The sequence below is a fragment of the Corvus brachyrhynchos genome, unplaced genomic scaffold (genome assembly GCF_000691975.1).
Source record: "Corvus brachyrhynchos isolate BGI_N302 unplaced genomic scaffold, ASM69197v1 scaffold806, whole genome shotgun sequence".
NCBI classification, from domain to species: Eukaryota; Metazoa; Chordata; class Aves; order Passeriformes; family Corvidae; genus Corvus; species Corvus brachyrhynchos.
Genome location: NW_008238454.1, coordinates 299,929 through 318,279, shown reverse-complemented (window position 1 = coordinate 318,279; position 18,351 = coordinate 299,929). Strand labels below are relative to the sequence as shown.

General features: G+C 44.8%; 1 protein-coding gene across 1 annotated transcript; it reads left to right on the top strand.

Moving 5' to 3' along the window:
* Positions 1 to 570: 570 nt before the first annotated feature.
* On the top strand, positions 571 to 18,254 carry ABHD12 (abhydrolase domain containing 12; the record flags this gene model as incomplete). The annotated part of the gene is made up of 12 exons (XM_017736947.1): positions 571 to 748; positions 4,135 to 4,240; positions 6,362 to 6,481; positions 9,319 to 9,349; positions 12,245 to 12,290; positions 13,497 to 13,626; positions 15,066 to 15,103; positions 15,287 to 15,366; positions 15,917 to 15,999; positions 16,690 to 16,768; positions 17,054 to 17,181; positions 17,578 to 18,254. Coding segments are annotated over 12 exons (1,059 nt in total), but the record flags the coding sequence as incomplete, so codon positions are not given.
* Positions 18,255 to 18,351: the final 97 nt, after the last annotated feature.

The window sequence follows — 18,351 nt, the reverse complement described above, 5'->3', positions numbered from 1 at the left end:
GTTTTTTTAAAATTATTATTCCCAATCGAAATACTCGAGAAAATGGAGATAAAGTGTTGGGGCTATTATTCCAAACTTATTCTGGATTCATAGAGAATAATGCTGCAGATTATGAAATTTATTATGTTTTATAGCTTAGAATGGCTTGCTTTCTGGGGCATTGAAAGGTAAAAGGTATGAACCCTTTTAGCTGGACAAGGCAGAGTACCTGCTCCAGTCCATGCATGAGATCATGTGCAATTTTATTGGTCTCATTACATATAGTTCCTCAAAATATGTGAAAATCTAACCGAACAAAATCTGATAGCGACCTAAGTGGGAAGTACAGTGAGGCTGCTTTTTGGAGATGAACATGCGATATGAATTGAGTCTTTTTAAAATGTAATCAGTAGGGAGTTTCTCTTCCCTTTTTCTAAGCTGCCTGTCATCAGCTGGTATTTTGGTTACTTCTGCTTCTCTCAAACAACTGAGGCTACACAAACTGTTTAAAATTAGGTGTTCTTTGAAGTGTAAATGACCAGATTTTCAAAAACACCAAGCACACAGATCGTTGTGAAAATTGCTCCATAAAAATTCTGCTGTATTCAGCTCTGTTTTTCTCTATTTTTTTTTCTTTTATACAGGCGATATGGATTATGGTTTCGATTGAGGAAGTTACTACTCTGGTTGCTGGGAATGTACATAGCCATCCCATTTCTAGTAAAACTGTGCCCTGCTATCCAGGCAAAGCTGGTCTTCCTAAACTTTGGTAAGTGACTCAGTCAGGTGAGTGGGTGAGGGGACAAGGGGAAGAGTGCCTTTGTCTTCAGTTTGTTTGCCTTCACTTTCACCCTGCATGTGAACAGCTTGTGAAGGACTTGAACTTTCACAGGTTGTAAATTTCCCCAGACTGTGGTTTGGAAAGTATTCTCTGTGGCCCTGGTGGTTGTTGTAGCATGTCTTTATCGAAATAGAGTGACCAGACTGAAGCCAATTTTCAGCCAAAAGACTTTTCCTTCAGGAAAACCGTGCAATATGTCAGATGTGTTTTTCTGAAGGGTTCAACACAGTTGCATGAAGACACAGCAGGCAAGTGAAATTAAATCCAGCAACCTAAATTTGCATTTAAACCTCACTTGTGTTTTGTAATCAAGTTTTGAAAAATATCTTCCTCTGACTGTAGAAGCTAGAAGGACCAACTATGGATACATTGTTTTTATATAACTTCTCTAATTTTGATTGCATGCTTTGCATGTTCTCACACCTTGGATCGTGGTTGCTGTGAAGTGTGACCATGTGGAGGGCAGCTCTTGTGCTTTGATTGTCAGAACTGACAGCTAGGTAACCTGAATAGTGCAGGTTTCAGTGATTTTAGTTTGCTTTTGCAGAGCTTTGTTAGGTCTCCCTGAAGTTCTGCCTCTGTTGATTCTCAAGTGACCAAAATAATTGTCCTGTAGCATATTATTGTTGCTGTGTCTGCCAGGTTTCCTCAGTATGGTCTACAACATGTTTAGAGTCAGTGCAGTCTGCACCATATTTAGAATCAGGACAGAGATTCCTAGGGAAGTTGTCCAGAAACCTGCCCTGGAGGTTGGATAGTCATGAGTACCATGGAGAGTGGGAGAAAATGGGCCAGCTTTTGAAGGAGTATTCTGCTCCAGTGGTTTTGGAAGTTCACCCCTGAACAAATACAAGGCCTTGGTAAAGTGGCAGAATATTTGGAAGAAAATTGCTGTGGCAGTTCCAAAGAGGGGGAAGTTGCTGCAATGTGTTAGGCCCTGGCTGCTCATTGTTGGACACGGCTCATTACTGGACAGCACCCTCAGGGGGAGGGGAAGGAAAGCAGAGCAGCAGGCACTGTGGCCAAGCTGCAGCTGAACCAGAGGACAACCTGTGCCAGGAGCAGTCAGCCTTGTACAGAACAAGAAATCCAAGATCAATTCAGTTTGTATAGTGATTGATGAAGAGGAGGCAGGACCCTCACAACCAGAGGAAGAGGCAGGGCCAGAAATAATCACCCCATCCCTACCTTCAGGTGAGCTGTGAGGTGAGTCCATGGTTACCTGGCTGCTCCAAGAAAGCCAAGCAATTAGGGTTCCTGTCCCAGGATGCAGGTATTGGGAAAAGACCAAAAACTCTCAGCCTCTGGAATTGGCTCCTGTCAAGCATGAGGGAAAGATACCTTTGCACAGATGACCTTTTAGTGCAGCAAGACAAGTGGAACACTATGGAGCAAGGTATCCAGTACCTGAGAGAATGGGCTGTGCTGGAGGTGATCTATAAGGATTCAAAGAAGGAGCAATCCCCTATAAACCCAGATGACATCCAGTGTACACAAACCATGTGCTGGAAGTTCCTGTGGAGCACGCCAGTGTCATGTGTCAGCTCATTGGCAGTGATGCTGTGGACAGGAGGAGAAAAAGAGTGAACAATTTGGTTCCCAAACTCCAGCTGTATGAAAAAAACATTTCTTCCCTGGTACGGGCCTGCATCTCATCTGTGGAATGACTGCCCAAGGAATTAAAAAATTTAAATTAAAGGAGAAATTTAAATTAAAGAAGAAAATGCAGTTTTCTTCATTGCTTTAGTAGCAGAGTGCAGGCCACAGTTTGTCTTTACCTGGAGGGGTGTACACCTGGAATTGCCTGCCCCAGGGGTGGAAGCACTGTCCCACCCTCTGCCATGGTCCATGGACTGATCCAGGCTGCACTGGAAAAGGGTGAGGCTCAGGAACACTTGCAGTATATTGATGACATCTTCATTTGGGGCAATACAGCAGAGGAAGGTTTTGAGAAAAGGGAGAAAATAATCCAGATTGTCCTGAAGGCCAGCTTTGCTACAAAACAAAGTAAGATCAAGTGACCTACCCAGGAAATTCAGTTTTTAGAAGTAAAATGGCAAGATGGATGGCATCAGATTCCAATGGACATGGTCAACAGAATAGCAGCTATGTCCCAGTGACCAGCAAGAAGGAAACACAGACTTTCCCAGGTGCTGTGGTTTTTTGGAGGATGCATACCTCGGAGTACAGTCATACTCTAAGCCCTGTCTCGTGTGACACAGAGGAAGAATGATTTCCAAGTGGAGCCCTGAACAACAAGCAAGCCTTTGAACAGATCAAACAGGAGACTGCCCATGCAGTAGCCCTTGGACCAGTCAGGACAGGACAGGATGTAAAAAACGTGCTCTGCAGCTGGGGAGAATGGTCCTTCCTGGAGTCTCTGGCAAAAGGTACCTGGAGAGAGTCGAGGGCAACCCCTGGGTCTCTGGAGTTGGGGATACAAAGGATCTGAGGCCTGGATTTCTGGGTGAGGTTAAATCACCACAAGGGCACAGAGAAGTTGCATAACTTTGTCAGAGCACTGCTAGAAGTGACCTGTGTGCCAGTGCAGACCTTGGCTGCAGAGCTTGTCATCCTCTTGAGGATCCACTGCCCTCATGAGACCCAGCAGGTCCCCGGTGCTTTGTGCCATTTGTCTGGGACTCTTCCATGTGCTTGTGTACAAGAGCAGGCAGGACTTAACAGGTAAAGATGTGCAGTCTGAGGGTCCACATTTGTGAGGTTGACATTGGCTGTTGTCTGCTTTGGGTTTTGTGTTTGTGTAAAGCTGAATGTTTTTTTTAGAGGGGAAGTGAAGTGAGATTTGACTGTCACCATTATCAGTGTTTCTTTGTGTGTCAGTAGCACAAAAGCTTTGGTATGTTAATTGCTATACCACTAAATCCCAAGGAGACAGACTTCCTGGTTCTGCTGCAGTGGAGCTCCATATTGTGGGAAGAGCCTGAATCCAAATCAGCTAACCCACCCCTGATGCAGCAGAGATTTGTAATTCAGACTGGACAGAGATGGTTAAATGTTTGTCAAAGGAAGCTTTGTCTGTCTCCCCCACCTTCTCTTAATTATAGCCTGCTCCCTGTGTTTTTGGTGGTTGCTTGTGTCTTCTTACCTTGCTCTCTTTGCTGTTCATGTTTTACATCACAGCTGTAACCAATTCATCCTTCTACACAAAAAGGTCTTCCCAGCACAGTGGACCAGTTTATACAACTCTCCAGTGCCTTGGTTAAGCAGTTTTGTGAGAAAATAAAGGTAAAAATTAAAATTACAACGTTTCCTTTTTTTTTTTTTTTTTTTTTTTTTTTTTTTTTTCATTTCAGTGAGGGTCCCATATTTCATTGACTTGAAAAGACCACAGGATCAAGGTTTAAACCACACCTGTAATTATTACTTGCAGCCAGAGGAGGATGTAACCATTGGAGTCTGGTAAGGAATCCAGTTCTGTGCAGTATGTGCCATGCATCTTTATCCTTCTTTTTGTTCTCAGTGTTGCCTATTCATTCTTTTTGCTGTGCATGCTCTCATTTGTGGATGTTTGTATTTTCCTCTGCCAAGTGACCGAGTTCATGTTGAAAAGTATGCAAATCTCTGGGGCTCATCTGAGCTCGGATCAGGAATGCACAAACACAGTCAGACAACCTGTGCATTCAGAGAAACATCAACATTTGGAATCATAAAGGTTACAGGTCTGCATCACTACAAAGATCCTGCCTCCAGATCAGACCAGACCCAAGGAGTTAGACGTTTTGTCATTCAACTCTGATTCATATTTTGTTTTGCAAAATACGCGTGGGGGAAGATAGGAAAACAGATCAAAGTGTTCGGAGTAGGAGGAAGAAAATTCAGTGCATAAAACATATGTAAGATTCAGAGAGTGGGTGAGAACGGAACACACAGTTTACTCTCTTAACAAAACAAGTGACAGTGTCAGAGCTCATTTGTCATTTTCCTCACAAAGATGATTTTCTGGTCCCAGGTAGGGACAATTCATTTTAGCTCCTTGTTACCCAGGATCGTGTCAGGTATGGAGGGAAGGGGGTGGGTGTTCCCTTAATACAGCCAGTGATGTTCAATCTGTAAGCTGTAGAATTTGGAGTTTTCAGTTGTATATGTAACTTGGATGTGTCCTTTAATGCAGTAGAGATTTTGTCTTCACAGGGTGCATAATCTTTAAATGGGATAGAGATATTACAATTACCATTAGGACAGTTCCTTTCCTTTAAGTAAATTTTAGTGAAAGATACGCTTAGAAACTTAAACTTCAGTCTTTCCAGGATAGGCTGACAAACAATGGTTTGATTCTTCACTTGGACAATTAAAATTTTGCCTGTTAAGCTGTTAAATAAGTTTTTATTGCAGTCTTGGTATTTGTATTTTGTTTCCCTTACGAGTGTACCATGTATCTTTACTAAAACACGACTTCCAGCTTGTGGCAATTCAGAGGCTGTCATTTGTCTTGATATTTATGGGAGATGGTCACAAAAGTTTGGAATCTTTCTTTTTAATGCCAGTGCAAGGTCTTGTGTTTGGTGTACATGTAAAATGAAGTCCTCAGCCTGCTTTGTTTGTAAGTTCGCAAAAGTCTTGGGGCAGAACAGTTGAAGAATTTTTGAGCCTCACAGTTACTGAGGCTTTTTACCTCTTCAAGACCTTGGTGTCTGCTGGCTCATGCCAGCAAGTAGACTTTTTACATTGCTTTCCCCCTGTTTGCCCTCTGAGCTTTACATCTGGGGAGGATTGGTGTGGTAGGTGCAAGCTTGTTTGCCTTTCAGGTGAAAAGGCATGTGAGTACTTAAGTTACTTCTGATGGCTGGAAGCCAGCCACCTTCTCAACAACTGAGATGGTTATGGACATGTACTTGCTTTGTGTTTGTATTCTAATTATCCGTTTTAATTGCCTACTTTCTGTTCCACCAGTGTTGAATTCTTTCTAGCAGGTCACCTAGATACATTATCTACAGAAGAACAGCTGTGAGTTAAAAATTTCTGGCTCTTGTAGATTGTAACTTTTTCAGCTAAAATGTTCCACCTTGGAGAACCTTGTGCCTGAAAACAAAACACATGATCTTCTCCTCAGACTCTGGGCCCTTCCTTTTCCTCAGGTTGGCTGTGGAGTCAGATATGTCTCTTAATCACTGAACATTCTTTCCAAGCCCAACTGCTTTTGATTATTCTGAACATCTGCTGACCTAGTGGTGAATCTTGTTGATGGTATATAAGTATGTTAATTGAAGCAATTAAATTCCATAAAAGCTGAGGAATTGCGATTCTTTCGCCAGAGCAGCAGGACGTTCAGTAATTATGCCATTGAAGTTTGGTGCCTTGCACAGCCCTAAGTTTTGAAGGCAGTGGTGATGGAGGTGAAAACTGTAGCCACTGCCTTTTAAATTTGGCCATTTGTCAGCTAATCAGGACAGTTTTATGAAAATGTGTGTGAGGTGTGTAATCCTGAGGGAAGGAGCTGATCAGAAAATCTCGGAATTCAAGTGGCAGGCACTCCAGTGTTGAGTAGCAGCAGGACAGTGTAGATTTTCCTTCTGTACACAGGCACACGGTCCCTGCAGCCTTATGGAAGAATGCCCGAGGGAAGGACCAGCTGTGGTTTGAAGAGGCTTTGGGCTCCAGCCATCCCGTAATCCTTTACCTGCACGGGAATGCGGGAACAAGGTGAGGCACAAAACACTGATGGCTTTGTTTCAGGATGTGTTTTCCTGGCTTGTCACAGCTTCAGCATGTTAAGAAAGATGGAAAAAAACTCCTTAGGGCCTGTAGTGATAGGACAAGGGATAGTGATTTTAAACTAAAAGAGGGCCAGTTTAGATCAGATATAAAAAAGAAATTGTTTACCATGAGGGTGGTGGTCAAACACTGGAACAGGTTGCCCAAAGAGGTGGTAGTTGCCCCATCCCTGGAAACATTCAAGGTCAGGCTGGATGGGGCTCTGAGCAAACTGATCTAGTTGAAGATGTCCCTGCTTATTGCAGGGGATTTAGACTAGATGGCTTTTAAAGGGCTCTTCCACCCCAAACTATTTTATGACTAAAACCAAAATAAAATTTACTCCTTTTAAAAGAAGGCACATATGTTTTATGAAATGATCCCTCTCCATTTATTGAGTGTGGGAATAGATCTATTGCAGTTATCAGAGACAGCTGATATTATAGTTTACCTTGTATCCTCTGCTAGAAGCCGGGAGGCTGTGACCCTTCCTAAATCAGGTGATGAGAAGTATTTCTTTTCAGCGTAGTAGTCTCTCAACTGAGACATGGGATAGTATTAGTGCTTCTGTATATGTGACTCCCAGGCATTAAATAAACCTTCCAGTTCCTTTTGTGAGTTTATTTTAGTAGTTAACACATTCTGAGGAAGGAAAATCTGAAGGAAAGAGGAAGGTCATGTGCTGATCTTGTTTCATTATTACATCTGTCCAGGACACTTGTCTGGACCAGGAGCACTTCTAAAATTTGTAATTTTATAGTTGACTCTGTATTGGCTAAAGCAGTAGGTCAGTTCTCTGTACTTTGTTGCTGGATGCTGAAAACTATTAATGCAGCATGAAGATATTTCTCAGGATCATGTTCTTCCTGCCACATCTCCACACGTTACAGTGCTTTTATTAATCTGTTAGAACATGGTCTTTCCCCTTACAAACAGGCATTTCACAAAAGAGTATCAACCCTTCTGAATTTTGAGTGCATGTTTTTTCTTGATGGCACATTATTTTGAAGCTGATGTCTGCCCATAGATTGCAAAAGCAGAAGAATTGCAGGAAAACAAGTTCCATGATGTAAAGAAACTGTTTTAGCTGTGCTGCTAGTGAAGGTTTGCTAGCCTCTAGATCACAACATTTTTCACCCAAATTCTTGTCTCAGCAGCGTGCTTTTCTTGGTACAAGGGCGTGGTATGGAAGATGTGTGCTGCGACCCAGGAAATGCATGAACAGATGGTTCTTTTGCCTCCTTGTGCTGATGCATGGCAAAGTTTAATCAAATTGGAGCATTATTTTGCCAGTACTTCTTCACTTGGTTCTTTGCCTTTATTGGGTGTAGCAAATGATACTAAGGGAAGCTATTCTGCAGCTTAATGGTGGCCATTTGGGACCAGTATCTCTGCTGTGTGCATATTGATAAAATTTCCTTCTCAAATCCCCCAAGTGCTGCTGAGATAAAGGACTGAACTAGGGATCAGTTACATATTTCACATTTCACTCTGTGCACTGGAGGAGCTGGAGGTATCTTGGCTTTGCCATTTGAGATTTAATGTGTATCGCTGTATGTTTGTTTCTGTGCTGCCCATTCAGTCACTTGTCCAAGGGCTGCTTTACTGCTGCAGGCTGCATTAACCATGAGTAAAAGGCACTGCCTTGGCTTCCTGGTTTGACTTGAGTGATCTGGGGCTGAGGCAAAAATGTTATGCGTACTTGATCACCTCAGAAAAAATTCCTCTGTTACACTTCAAGGAAAGCATGAAAAAGCACAAACATGTGCATGGGAAAGGTGACTTTTCAAGCAAGTGGATCATCATCTTCAGGCTTGTATGATACAAAATGACTTACAAGTGACCCCTTGCATTTTGCCCTGAGTGTTTTTGACTGCATTAGGTATTTTGTAAGCACAGTTGGAGCTGACAGCTTTTGGCTGGCAAGTGCATGTATCCTTAGAGGGAGATTTGGCATTTTGGTTTAGAGGCTGCACTGACCAAGCCAGTCATAATATGAAAATTTTAGAGTTTTCATGAGTGAGGTTTACTCTAATACCAATACTAGATTAGAGTTTGGGTGTGGATTAGCCATGTCATGTTGTGCCTGTATTTTATGGTATATAATGGCGCCTTCACGTTCCTTTCCGTTGTCTAGGTTTCAGTTTATATTTATAAACCCCCCCCCCCCCATACATTAAGCAGCTTCTTCCCCTGGACTGACTTACAGTGTTCAGCTGTGCTTTTCTCTGCTCACTGTTTTGAACATGTCCTTTCTTTCCCTGAGCTTGGAGGCAGGTGAGACAATCTAAGTGCCACCTGCTTGGCTTAATGTCATGATTTCTGCTGGGGGCATCACACTTTGGAGAGTCAGGGCTACTGGCTGGGGCAGCACTTGTGGCAAGAGCTCAGGGTATGCAGAGCCAAAAGGGACAGGCTGTTCTGGATGTATTACAGGCTTTGGAAAAGGCAGATAGCAGGGTGGGTTGAAAAGTTCATTTTTTCTTGCTGTGAGGCGAGATTTACATGGAGACGTTGACTTCAAAATTATGTCCTGCATAGCTCAACAAAGCCTGGCTGTCTCCTCAAAGCCTGTGACAAAGCAGTTATGGTGTTTCTTATGTTTGGCATGTTTTTGTTAGATTGCCTGAGGCAATTGGGAAATATGTTTCTGGAAACTTAAATGCTCACATGTGGTTGGTTTGGGGCTTTTTTTCTTGTTTCTTTTTGTTTTGTTGGTTTGTCTTATGGTTTGTTTGGTTTTTTTTTTTTCCTCTCCTTTTCTCTTCATCAATCACTCTTGCCAGAGGAGGGGATCACCGGGTGGAGCTCTACAAGGTAAGTGGCTGCCTGTGGTGTCCAAACAACTGCATTAACACATCAGATGTGCACAGAGTTGAGAAGACTGCTCCTAACAGCCCACTGCCAACAGGCACAGGCCTTGGGGCTCTCAGTGTCCTTTAAATAGGCGGCCTGTATGGAAAAAAGGGATCTGTAAGCTGTGAGCACACTTCTCCCATCTTCAAAGGTGTTTGAAGGGTCTTTTATTTGCTGTTGTTAACTGCCAGCTCCAAGTGAGCTAACCAACACCGTTTCTGGGAAAAATCTAAAGTTTTATTTAATTACAGCCCCAATTTGATTGATTAACTGGATTTCTCTTTTACTCATGGCATGTGTGTGAATGGTGCCATCTCAAGTGCAGAAGGTTTGTAGAAAACCCAATGAATTTCCCAGGTGCAGTATTATGGTGTGAGTTATGTGAGAACAGACAGCCTCAGTTGCTTTGAGTGTTTAGTCTAATGACTTTTGGGGTAATTTATTTTATTAAACTCTCTTTTGGCTGAAATTCTCACACATAGTTTCTTGGTCTCATATCACATGTTTCTAAAAGAGCCAGAATTGTTTTTGTGGTTCATTTCAGAGAGGTCTGTTTTTTCTTCTCTTTATAATTTGTGTCAGTGTTGGCACTCATAAAGCTTTATTGCATGCAATGCAAGATCCCCTGCTGCAAAGCCTTTTAAATTCAGATTGCTTAGAAAATAGTGTTTAGCAACCCCAAGGAGGCAGGTGATACTTAATTTCCTTTAAGAAAAAGAAGACGAGCTAAGTTGCAGAAAATTGGTTGAGGAGACTGTCATGTATGGTGATCTATTTTTGTCATTTTCTGGGAACCAGCCTGTGCTGCGATGCATTTTGTGCTGGCCAAGACAGCCAGAGGAGTTGGTTTTGATTCTGATGGACTCAAGTAGCAGTGCTTCAGAATATTCACAGGCTTGGTGTGTTTCTGTGTGTACATGTACAGAGAACACAGTTTACCAAAACCCAAGCTTTCTGTTCCTGGCTCTGGTATTCTTTACTTCTGAGAACATCCAGGCAAGCTGCTTAGTTTGTCTTTTTCAGTCAGTTACTCACATGGGAACACACACTTGGGCAGAACCACTCCAGAAACTCCATGTTTGTGTTTATTCCAGCAGGATGAACCAGTTTGGGATGCTGTCCTTTTTGCTGGTGCTTTTAATAAGCCTTCAATGCAGCCAGCACATAGCAAACATGTGTAGAAGACAGGTGAACTCTCAACAGATTAAATAATTTTTAATGGCTTGGAAAAGGCGAGATTGTTTATGATATCTTAGCAGTAAAATCACATTGTAAAGCGAAACTCCAGGTTTTTCACAAAGAAACTTTGTGTTCTGCATGTCCAGTCAGGGAATCCAATGTGTAAGTGAATATATAAAAATGTCATGTAGTGATTCCATTGGAGACAGCTGTCCTGCAACACCTAATTTGTTAATTAATATTTTACCTGATTATTCTGCTGTTATGTAGGCTGCAGTGGTGTTGTATGTACAACACAACTACACCTCTGTGCTGTTGGCACAGTTATTTGTGAGAGGACGTTGAAGAAACAGTAACTTGTGAATGTATATCCCAGAGTGGAGCTATGGCATATTTAATACCTGTGCTGTAAAGGGCATTTGCCCTGGAAGTGCACACAGGGTGGACCTTGTCACCTCCAGTGGAACCCCTGTGAAGGGTTTAGAGCCCAAGAAAGAGGAATTGGAATTGCTTGAAGAGACCTGAATAGCAAAAAGCAAAGGAGCTATGAGTGACTTTGAGGTTGTTGCAGTTGCATCTGCTAATAGAAATTGCAAACAACTTAAATGGCATTAAAAGCTCAACTAAATGCTGCAAGGGTGAGCATGATGTCACATGTTGTTCTTACTGGGGTGCCAGCAAGCAATGGGGTAAACTGTGGGATACATACATGAAGTTACTGTCTTTCCATCTTCAGGCCACCGTTTAGGTTCTGGTGGGACAGTGGAAGTGCTCTCTGCCTTCCCAGTCAGGTGCCAGTTGTCTGTGTAAGCTCCACTTGACACTGTGTGCCCCAAAGCGGTTGTGAAATGTTTAATTGTTTATAAATCTACCCAATATATGTAATCTCTTAAAATTGTGCTACAAGTATGCTCAGCTGACAGGTGTCATTTCATTTGTTGTCCCACTAGAAATGGTGTTGGTTTTATATTTCCTCTTTAGAGTATAGTATAATACTAATATTGCTTTTTTTAAAAATCATGTGTCATACACAGACCACAAGAGCAACATTTTAATGCTTTTGTAACTTTTTGTTGATTATCTCCTGCAGACCTGTTAGGTTCATATCAAGCAACGGTAGCTTGGAATGCTTGTATTATTTTTACCAAGGCACTTACTCCAAGCAAGTTGATCTAACACTGAGTGTTTTTACTTGCTTTTAACAGATTTTGTTAGGATTACCATTGGTTATAACATAAATCTCCATAATAGAGCAATTGTACATATTTGATCTCTACATTTAGGCCTTCTGAAATGGGCTCCTATATGTTATGCTTACATTTATGCCAATTTGAGTAATATAATTGGAGCAGTTGTACTCTTTCAGTGGAAAACATGAAAATCTTTGCAGAGGAAACAGTAGGATATTTGCAGATCTTAAGGTCAAAGCTGTTAAAGGGATAATCAACATCTTAGGTAGCCTGATATGAGGTCTAGGAAACAAACAGAGTAAAACCAGTGGGCTGAGATGATTAGTGTTTGGAAAGCTCTGTGCCTGCTACATTGAAAAGCTGTGAATTGGTCCTTTAGCATGTCAATAATGTTATAAAATGAATCCCTGCATCCTGGCCTGATGCAAGAGCATGGCTGGTGTGCAAGTCTCTGTAATGGGTTTCTGAGTGTTTCTCTGCCTTCCAGGTTCTCAGCTCCCTCGGGTACCATGTGGTGACGTTTGACTATCGAGGTACGTGGGCTTCTTTTATGAACAATTGCTGCCTGCTAATTAGGTGTGGTTATTGCTTCTCTTTTCCCCCCTCATGGGTATCGAAAGAATTTCCAGAAATTTCTTTCTAGTGCCTTCATGTGTAGCACTGCTTCGTGCTGTCCAGCTGGGTGGACTCTGGCTCCTGTCTGTCCTCAAGCACAGGGCTTGTAGATGGGGGAGCTAAGGAGCAGAGAGTGAGCCAGGCACACAGGCTGTCACAGCATCCACTTAAGGCACCCTCCAGGTGCACTTATGGAAGCTGATGGGCTTGCCTGGGTGTAGTCCTTTTGGATAAGATCTAGTTGACTTTCCTACGGTGACACAGGGAACTGAACTTGCACTTACTTCCTTTTAAAAGCCCATAGGTGAGATAAGACAGAATAAATGATTTGCCAACAATACTTGGCAGAAGCCATGACTGCTTTGCACCTCTGCACCAGCAGTCCGGCATCTGCTGCTCTTTTTTTACCTTCTTAGTATTTAAGCCATGGCTGCAGTGTAATGCCACTATAGATACAGGAAAGAAATTAATCCATTGCATTTTTATCAAGAAGACATCTGGGAGAGGTTTATTTGTAGGAGCTTGCCCTGTTTTTCAGTCCTGCTGGCAGCTGTTTCTCTGGCTGCTGATTAGGTATCAGATGGGATGTGGGGTGCTGGCTGCTGAGCATACAGTGTGTAGATGTGCTGCAAAAATGATGGAGCCAAAGCAGTCAGGAGGGTGGAAAATTGCTGGAGGGCACTGATTGAACAGCACAAGCTGATGCTGCAATAGTTCTGTGAGACACGGTTGGGCTTTGGCCCTAAGCATCCAATCCTGTACTGGCAGAGACTCACCTCACAAACTGGTTACACGCAGGCAAAAGCAGGAAAGGTTTGGGAGCTGGGCTGTTACAGATGGGTACATGCAAGAACGCTGTTGTAGCAGTGTTTGAGATCCAGTCCTTGATTTTGTTGTTGACTAAATCCACAAAAACTCCTTGGCAGGCAGCAGTTACCTTGATTAAATGACTGTGGAACCATCAGGGCTTCCAGCCCCAAGTCATAGAGGTGCACAGTGACGTGAACAGAAAGTGCCCAAGTCCCATCCATGTCCCTTGCAGTTGCAGATGGGCTGCATGGGAAGAGCTGGCTGGCTCTGCTGAGCAGTTTCAGAGATTCTCAGCAGGACTCTTTGTGTTCCAGGCTGGGGTGACTCAATAGGCAGCCCGTCAGAGAGGGGAATGACCTACGACGCCCTTCACGTCTTTGACTGGATAAAAGCACGAAGTGGAGACAACCCTGTCTATATATGGGGACACTCCCTGGGCACAGGGTAAGCATCTAATCTTGGTGGCACTTCTAAAGAAGCAGTTTCTAAAGAACACTGAACACTGACCTTGGGTGAAGGTGCTGTTTGCTGTAATCCCTGGGCTGGCTTGGCTCTTGGCACCTATGGCATAATTTCTGGGGGGTGGCTTTCCCCTTTGCACTGCACAGAGTGGGAAGGGCTACAGTGAATGACTGCAGCAATGGATCTTGAACATTCATTGTCCAGAGGGTTCACACTAGAAAGACATTTAGAATAATAGATTGTCCTTCAGAGCAGAACATCGGACTTCTCTGGTACTCTGAAGGAGTGTCTCAGACCAGCCACACTTGTGTGTGACTTGTCCTTACAAAAGGTTTTCCTCCTATCCTGGTAAACATGCCATGTGTAATCAGTGCTTGTCCTGCATGACTACACTGCTGGCCACCTCTGACATTTGTGTGGTCATGCCTGGCACAGGGAAGTTCAAGGTGTCAAGTGCCTTTGCCTCCATGTTTTTAACTTTCCTGCTTCCTCCCTTTCCATGGCTGTCTGGAGGTGAGTCATGTTCAGCACCAAGTGCTCTTTACCCCTGTGATTGGTGGAGGAGCAGGGGGCAAACACAAGTTACCTTTGAGTTGAGCTGTGTGCAGATAAACTGTAAGACCACAACAGCTGTCCTTGCTGTGAAACACGTGCTGGGACAGGGAAGTATTTCAGGGTAGTGCCTCTTCATTGCTGTGACACTGAACACCCTGCTTTGTTTGAGAGAAGACAAAGACCTTTTCTTTGGCTCGTCCTCTAAATTTTTTGCCCTGTTCAGAATCCCTTTCTGGGTCAGACCATGCTTGTGATGTTTCCCAACACTTCAGTGAGTGTCCTGAGACTGGTCCCCAGCTGAGTTCTCTGGTGATTGCAGCCAGTCTGGAGTCCAAGGTCTGTGAAATATGCTGTGCTTGGAGGATTCAGCAAATTTGGAAATATCCCTGTCCTGTTAGGGTGATGCATAGGGGAGACCTTGCTGCTTTCTGTCCCAGTTAGGGAAGCTCCTTGCAGTGTAGCCCTGGGATGCTGCACTCCAGCTGCCTGGAACACACCTCCCCCTCTGCCTGTAGCCCTGCATTCCCCTCCTGCTTGCTCAGACCTTGTGGTCTGGAGGTGGGAGGCTGTGTCACACAGCTGTGGATGTGCTGGGAGCCTGAGAGCCACCTGAAAGGAGTCCATCCAAGGGGCTGCCTGGTGTGTTGCTTCCTTGGACTTGTTCACTTAAACACAGGCCCCTGATGTCACTTGGGACAGTCGGGTACGTGAGGCCGGTGGGAGCCCAGGTCACTGTGGGCAGGCTGCCAGGACCTCGGGCAGTGTGAGGGATCGACCTTGTGGCTGTTGAGTTGTGCCTGTGCCCCCTCTGGAGCTGCTGCTCTGCAGAGGGCCTGTGCCAATTCAATGCTCGTTCTTCTTTCCAGGGTTGCGACGAATCTGGTGCGGCGCCTTTGCGAGAGAGGTAAGCGTGGCGCGTGGATGCGCTTCCCGGCGGCCGCCGCTGTCCCCGATTCCCGCCGGCGCTTGGGGCCGGGACAGAGCTGTCCTTGGCGCACCGTGGTGGCAGCTGCTCTCATGAGGCAGATGCTGACCTTGCTGGCTGGCTGCACCCCTGCATTTCAGCACATTGCCTTTGGCTTTTCAGAAACGCCCCCGGATGCCCTGATCCTGGAATCTCCATTCACCAACATACGGGAGGAGGCACGGAGTCACCCCTTTTCTGTGGCAAGTAGTCAGTGACTCTCACACTGGTGGCATGGAATTGTGTGCATAGAAATGAGCCTTCAGAAGTGCTGCAGCTGAGCTAACTGCGTGACTTGTGGGGCAGTGGGGATATCTGTAAACATCAGGGGTAAAGAACTACACTTGAGACAGCTGCTGGGAGCACAGAATAAGCAGTGCCAGAGCCATGTGTCCAGCATGGGAATGAATTGGCACTGAACTGAGTAGACACACAGTCCAGGCCTCAGATGCAGCCAAGCTGGTGAGGTGCCCTGGGATAAAGCTCTTCCAGGAAGAATTGCCAACAGTCCTGCATGATACCTGGAGACTTTGACCATGCAAGCATCCACAGGGCCTGCTCCTGAGCAGGCTGGTGAGATGGGCCCAAAACAGGGCAGGAAAAATAATGCTGGTGGAAACAGGGGCAATCTCACTGCAAAGAGCACGGTCAGCAGCCAAGGGATGTTATGGGATGGCAGTGGCCTGCCCTGTTAGTGCTGTTTGTATCACTGGCCTGCTGGTGCCTGCCACTAATGCACATTTTTCCTCTCAGATATACAGATACTTCCCTGGGTTTGACTGGTTCTTCCTTGACCCCATCACGACAAGCGGAATTAAATTTGCAAACGATGAGAAGTGAGTTCCCTCTTTGCTGGGGTTTCAGCTGTGGCTGCAGTGAGCCATGGCAAGCATCAAGGAGGATAGACATGAGACTGCACTCTGGCTCTTTTTTGGTGCAGCATTGCTCTTACTGGAGTGATTTCAATTACTCTCACAGCCCCGAGAGCAGCACAGCAGAGCTCTGTCTTTTTTAATTGTTCATTGTAAGGACAGATGCAACAGAGAGAACAGAGACTACTCAGGGATATGCTGATTAGGTTCATGCCATTTATGCTTTTCAAGTGTACCTTACACATTAAACAGTAGCATTGGAACATGGAAGGTTTGGGAATATTCCTTTGCTGTGCATTTGCCACCTTGCCTGTAATCACACTGTCTCCTTTCGCTGAGTCTTTCATTGAAGACCCTGAGCATTTGTGAGTGTCCAGTATTGAAACCAAACCAGACCTTGGTGGGGGGGGTGATGATTTACAGTGGAGTGAGCCACTTTTCTCTGGTCTAAGTAGCAAGAAAATTTTATGAGCTTGTCTTTCACTGGTAAATTTTCTATAGATCAAGTGAATGGTGCCCAGATAAGGTTTTAAATTGTAGTAAATAACCCACGGGACACATTTGTCATTACAGTTTTCTTAGAAATGCACATGTTGGTGTTAGAGAACGATGGGATTGCTCTGGGCCTTTGTGACATTGTTGTCTGTTTTACAGTGTGAAATACATTTCCTGCTCTCTGCTCATCCTTCATGCTGAGGATGATCCAGTGGTACCATTTCACCTGGGAAAAAAGGTACACACGTGGCTCTGCAAACTGATCTGGTGGGAGGAACTGGTGTGGATAGAACAACATCCCAGCCAGGCAAAAAGTCAGTAATACAAAGGTGTAAAACACACAGCCCAGAGGGACTGCAGATTCTGTGGTGCTGGAGGTGGCAAATCAGTAGTGAAATGAGGCTGGAGCTACCAAAACTGCTCCAGCCAGGGCCCCTCACCCACGCCTGAGGGGGCTGTGGGTCTGGCAGGGGGAGCTGGTTTGGAGTAACACGAGTCCCTCACCTGCTCCCCTTGGGTTCAGCTTTACAACATCGCGGCCACGTCGCGGAGTTTCCGGGACTACAAGGTGCAGTTTGTGCCCTTCCACACAGACCTCGGCTACCGGCACAAGTACATCTACAGGAGTCCAGAGCTACCTCGGATACTGCGGTAACGCCGGGGCGGGGCTGGGCGGGGCTGGGATGGGCTGAGCACCCTTTGCTCTCCACAGTGGGGGAGATACCGGGGCTGGCTTAGCACAGGAGTCAGAGCTCTCCACCTCCTTGCAAAGCAGGTTTTGGGAAGGGGAGCCACAGAAATCTGGGAGCACTTTCTGGGTCATCTCTGCTGTGAGCTGGATGCTCTGGAGGAGCTGTTGCAGAGCAGTTGCTTCAGCTTGGCTCTTTTAGTGGGAGCCACTGATGGGTGTGAGAGCAAAGCTCAATGCTCTTCCCTGGAGCTGCAAATGCTTGAGCCATAGTATCTGCCAGGGGAAGACCTGCAGGCTGTAGTGTGCACCAGAGTATAGGAGAGCCGAGTGTCACTGCTTTGTCATTTCCTTTCTAGGGAATTCCTGGGAAAATCTGAACATGAGCATCATCACTGAAGACTGTCTGCTTGTCAGCACAGAGATTTTCATTTCCTTCCTCTCTCTCCTTTTCCTCCCATCTCCCTGTGGGTCAGTCTGCCGTTCTTCCATCCCTGGCACTAGAGGAGGTCAGGGATTCCCGTTCCAGTCCTGATGTGTACCCTTGGCAACTCCAGCTTCTGGCATCAGCATCTGTGACGGCAGAAGGAGGAAGTTGTTGGCTTCTTTTTGGACATGGATGGAGGGGTGGTAAGAGCCCAGGAGCCAGTACTGAACCATGAAAAATGTAAGTGCAGCAAAGCCTCGCCAACCCATCGTGGTACTGCTGAGGACAGATTTCCTAGGACACTGTGTCATGACCAAGGATGTTTCTTTCACTTTTAAACACTGCTGCTGTTTTTGGATCATGTAGAGATTCATTTGTAGGCAAATGGCTTTTGCCAATGCTCCTTACTGCAGTTGTCTTGCTTGAGTTTGAGGTGTTCTTTTTCTAGAAAATACATGTTTTGCCTTTCCAATCAGTGGCTGTAATTACAAATATATGGAGGATCCAGGTAGTGAGAGGTATTTTTATTTAGCTCTTCAGTCACAATGTGCTGCAAGTGTTGGGGCAATTGCACACATTTGGAAATAAAATGAAAGATTTTTTTTGTTCTTCCTTTTGAAACATCTGTTTAGTGGGAAAGGCTAGTGCCCTTTTATCTTTCCTTAACCCTTTTCCTTCTGAACATCATTTTTTGCTCCCATTCCTG